Consider the following 4,886-nt stretch of genomic DNA (forward strand, 5'->3'; position numbering starts at 1 on the left):
CAAACACAAGAGCGGAGGGAACTCATTTACACCGTTTAGCGCTCATTTCCACATCCATTACAGACACAAACATAATACTTCCCTATCAGCTTTTTGTAAATGAACCCTGATAAACCCGTTGTGTTGAGAGTAGTGTTACTGTATGAATGTTGAGGAAGTTCTTCTCTTTTAAGGGCCCTTGTAGAATAACAATAGCAAAAGCTATCTGAGGCAACAGGTTCTAGGAATCACGAGCAGCGCTTTATTTTCCATCTATAGATCACAGGAAGTATCATGTCCAACTTTCCACTATGGATGTTTGTATAATTGCTTTGCCTTAGGCATATTGACTTTTTTTGTTCATGCATCTGCAGCTGTTGTTATTTTTTTTTATCATTCTAATAATAGAAACACTTAATACTGCATTCAGTTCACAATCGATTTTAATATTTACTACAATATACTTGCAATAGCTACATATATAACAATACGTTATTAAAGTCTCATTTTTTTGTAATTCTAAGAAAAATTATTATTTAAAAAAATCAGAGTGCACAGGCCAAGTCCATGCCAATTTTGTGACTTAACAGAAGCTTTAAAAATATCCGTTTTTCAACATATTTAAAGGTTAATGTTAAAAGTTATGTTTTTAACCTATGCTATGAAACGATCAGTCTTCGCAAAACATAAGTTTGCAAAAATCTAATTAAGAATTCAGCTGATAATAATTTAAGTAAAATATGAATATTGCAGCAATTACAGGCTTCAGTACAGCAGAGGAAACTCTTACTTTCAATTTCACTCAGATCTAAGAGGAGCGCCATAAATTTATGGGTAACTACTTCCATCTAGTGTTCAAATTGGGGAACTGCGAATTGACTCTTTCATCAATGCATTATAATGCATAATGGTTAAAAAGATAATTAATCACGTTAATTACTTGGGGGGAATAAATAATGACATAATTTGTGATGCATTTATTCATCATTGCGTTATTTGTTGTACTGCTTTTAATTTATGCTGATTTAAAACAAACAAACAAACTAACTATTTTTCCAAATAGGATGACTTATCATATCTGCATTGCAGCAGTCTAATGAGACTATAATGAGAATAATCATTTGCAGTAATGAGAAATACAAACCTCAAAGGAGGGGCGATGTTAAGTTTTGGAAATTTAGTAGCAGGATTTTGTGGAACTTTTGGAATGCACAATTCTGTTACGCACCAATTATGCAATAATATTTTTTTCTGTATCTTCTGTGTTGCACCTTTATGTTCCACAGGTTACTGTATTATTCTTATACTTATTATAGTAAACATGGTTTCAAAGAACGTAGGTGTTGTAGAGATCAAAGTAAAGCTAAAATCCGAGTCTCCGTCTAATAAAACTCAAACCCCATTGGTCCGCTCCCATGCACCTGTTCGTCATTTCAACCAATCACAGCGCGACCTCAAGCACCTCCAAGATGGCGACGTCCATCCAGAACCGCTGTAGGCACATTCTGTGTTGGCAAAATACCCGCAGTAACTAATAAAAACAAAGTAAGACATATGCGGCAATACAGTTAATAACATCGTTTTCGCCGTTGGATATCGGCACATGTCGGTTGACGGCGTGGGGTTCGCTTTCATGGCTGTTTGAGAGTGAAATTGGGCGTCCTCTCGCCATGGCCACCGACAACAGGATTCATTTCTGGAGGAGAAACCCAAAGGTTCCCGGGAGGTGAGTTTAATCATTTATTTCCTTTTTGAAGTAGTTTAAGTGTGTTCTTTTGTACTCAGAAGTCATTTTATATTAATGTATCGACTCTGACCAGCTGCTTTGTTTACTAGACACCGAGGCTATGTGCCAAAACATAATGAGCTGTCTATTTTGACAACATGGCTATTCTGGACGTGTTTTGCGTTTTTGCTCATGTTGTAAAGATCAAAATGAGGATTATTGTGCATATTATGAAACCGCTGGTGTGGTCTCCACTTGTGGCCATATGGTAGCGAATTTAGTGTTGGTTTATATCAACCCTTACTGAAGTTCAACATGGTAACCATAGTTATCACCGAAATACCTTATTGTTACTAGTACTATAAAACTGTGGTAAATTGGCTTTTAGCTGCTATTTTAATCAAAAACATAAAGTTTCTTACACTGTATGATTTCATAATAATTTGTTATGATGTTACAGTAACTGGACTAACTGTGCAATGCTATGTACTAATAAGTGCTTGCCATGGCAATTTTTGTAAAGGCAACTACCTGCATATGCATTGCTCTGGTTGTTTTCTAAACAGTATTTATTTAAATGGTAATTGAACCTCTTAAAGCAGACATGTAGGTTGGTGCAATTTGTCCTTGCTGGGCCGTTTGTTTAGTCTGGGGAGAGAGTTTGCTGAGTGTGCTTCATTGCGGGTTGTTTGGATTTTCATGGCCACAGACAGAATCAGTTCATCTGACTATGCGAACGCAAGCTTGTGATGACTGGACAGTTTCCTGTAGATCAGATTTTATATCAGGCCTTGCATAATCTTGCAAAAGAGGAACTCTCATGCAGTCAGTGTGGAAGATGTGCTGCTACTGTGGGTGTACAGCAGGCACTGAAATAAAAAATTTTCTTTAAGAGGTAATATTCACACATGATGGAATTGATTTTCAGGGCTATTTTTACTTTTTATGGGGGTATATTGATTTTCAACCATTTAAAAAATGAAGTGTTTTATATGTTTTTGTCCACTAGTTTAAATTCAGTCTTTAAAACATATATATATGTATAGTCAAAAGTTTGGACACACTTCCCATTCATGTGTCCAAACTTTTGACTGGTACTGTATATAGAATGCAGTATATAGCCTACATAAACAGAATATATATACATAAACACATTTTTTGCAATGATAACTCAAATGTGGTGATCAAACACTAATAATGATGTGACAAACATAGGCCTATGTAGTGGAGGCAGGGTATTTAACAATTTAACAATAAACTTTATTATTCAAAATGAGTCTGACATCAGTGCACTTAACAGTAAACTTCACTTATTATAAATAAGTTTACACAAATAAAACAAAATATATATAACTTGAATTAAGAAATTAAACAAGGTAACAATGTGTAGGGCAAGCAAGCTACTGCCAAACCAACAGGGGCAGGTTTATGCAGGAAGCACAGCTTTTCCAAATGTAAACATCTAAAATAAATAAATAATAATAATAATAATGAATAATATTTTTTTCACAAATTCTGTGTTGTGTAGCCTATTTTCTGGTAATCAAATGAACATAATAATTTAATTAATAATTTTAATAATTTAATTAATCATTTAATTATGCAGAACATTCGTATTTAAATAAGTCTTTGGCAGTTTAATATGAATTTGATAAGCTCATTGTGAAAGTAAAAGACGGGGGACATTGTTTATTTACTTAGCATTGAGTCTCTCCAACTAGGTGACAACGTAGCGTTAAATCATCATTCAACAGACTCAAGCCACCACTGCACTGCCGTCTATTGGACTGCAGAAAGATACTAACTTTTCAATCTGCTACGTTACTGACTGTACTGACAAACTATGCTGACACCATGATTGCGCCGCAACAGAACGTGAAAAAGTGAGTCGCGACCGTTGAAAATCATTTGAACTTTTTGACAGCACGTCATAAATATAATGAGGCATCAGTTTGCTGCATCCAGTGTAGACAACATCACTGATTATAATGGGTTATATATTCTACACCGGACGCGAGCGGTGCGGCGTCACAAAATACAATAGAAATTCTATTGTATTTTGTCACGCCGCATGATGTGATGTGACTGATGTGATAAGCATGAGTTCTGGGCCGTGCCGTGATGTGCAGATCAGCTCTAGTCTCAAACGTCACTGAATCTGCTGTTGAAAATGAACCATCCATTCATCATATCATCATGCAAAACTAAGAATTAGAATCATTGTAATGTGACGATCAAATATAGGTGCTGGTGGGTGGCAGGCAGATAATTTATTTGAAGCAGCGGACTCGGGTGAAGTTTGAGCTCATCCGCGCATCTCTACACTACACTGACCTGGGTCGCCAGTAGCAAACAATGGAGCGATAGAGACAGGAGACAGATATATCTGCGACAGGCTCATATCGGCCGATAATATCGGCAAAACGATATATCGGTTGGGCTCTAATTATTACAGTTTAAAGAATAGTTGAAAATTGCCATCATTTACTCACCCTCATGTCGTTCCAAACGTGAATTTTTTTTTTTCTTATGTTGAGCACAAAACAAAGATATTTTGAAGAATTTTGAAGAACCAAACAGTTGTTAGTTCCCATTGACTTAGTAGGGAAAGAAATACTATGGAAGTCAATGGGGACCATCAACTTTCTGAGTACCAGCATTCTTCAAAATATCTTCTTTTATGTTTAACATAAAAAAGAAACTCATACAGGTTTGGAACAACATGAGGGTGAGTAAATGTTGACAGAATTTTCATTTTTGAGTGAACTAGCCTATCCCTTTAAAATAACTGTTTTCTATTTTAGCCTATTTTAAAACTGTATTTTTAAAATACAGCAGCCATTTCAGTCATGAGTCACATGATTCTTCAGAAATCATTGTATAGTTGTGCTGATTTGGTGCTCAATATAATAGAATCGTTTATATTGTAAAATATTATTTCAATTATACGCGTGATTCGCAATGCTCAGGTGAAATGCTATAGTAATACTATAAATCTGCGGAAGCATTTGATATCACGCATAAGGCGCCATGATTTCCGCAATGAATGAATGGCGGATAACGCGGCGCACTGTTTTGTTTACACATACTAAAGCAGTCTTAAGAATCAGTGCTACTACTGCTTATAAATATTAATAAATCTTTATTTTTAAAGGAATAATCACATCTGTTTTCTTTTTAA

At 35.4% G+C, this 4,886-nt stretch overlaps 1 protein-coding gene across 1 annotated transcript in view; it reads left to right on the forward strand.

The window, feature by feature from the left end:
- Window positions 1-1,440: 1,440 nt before the first annotated feature.
- Window positions 1,441-4,886, forward strand: part of LOC107725284 (TBC1 domain family member 22B-like) — a 43,978-nt gene continuing 40,532 nt past the window's right edge. Inside the window, exon 1 of the mRNA XM_016534496.1 lies at window positions 1,441-1,705. Within this exon, the coding sequence (XP_016389982.1) occupies window positions 1,650-1,705 (56 nt within the window). The 5' untranslated portion in view covers window positions 1,441-1,649. The remainder of the gene's footprint in view (window positions 1,706-4,886) is intronic.

The sequence above is a fragment of the Sinocyclocheilus rhinocerous genome, unplaced genomic scaffold (genome assembly GCF_001515625.1).
Source record: "Sinocyclocheilus rhinocerous isolate Xijiao unplaced genomic scaffold, SAMN03320098_v1.1 scaffold785, whole genome shotgun sequence".
Lineage (NCBI taxonomy): Eukaryota > Metazoa > Chordata > Actinopteri > Cypriniformes > Cyprinidae > Sinocyclocheilus > Sinocyclocheilus rhinocerous.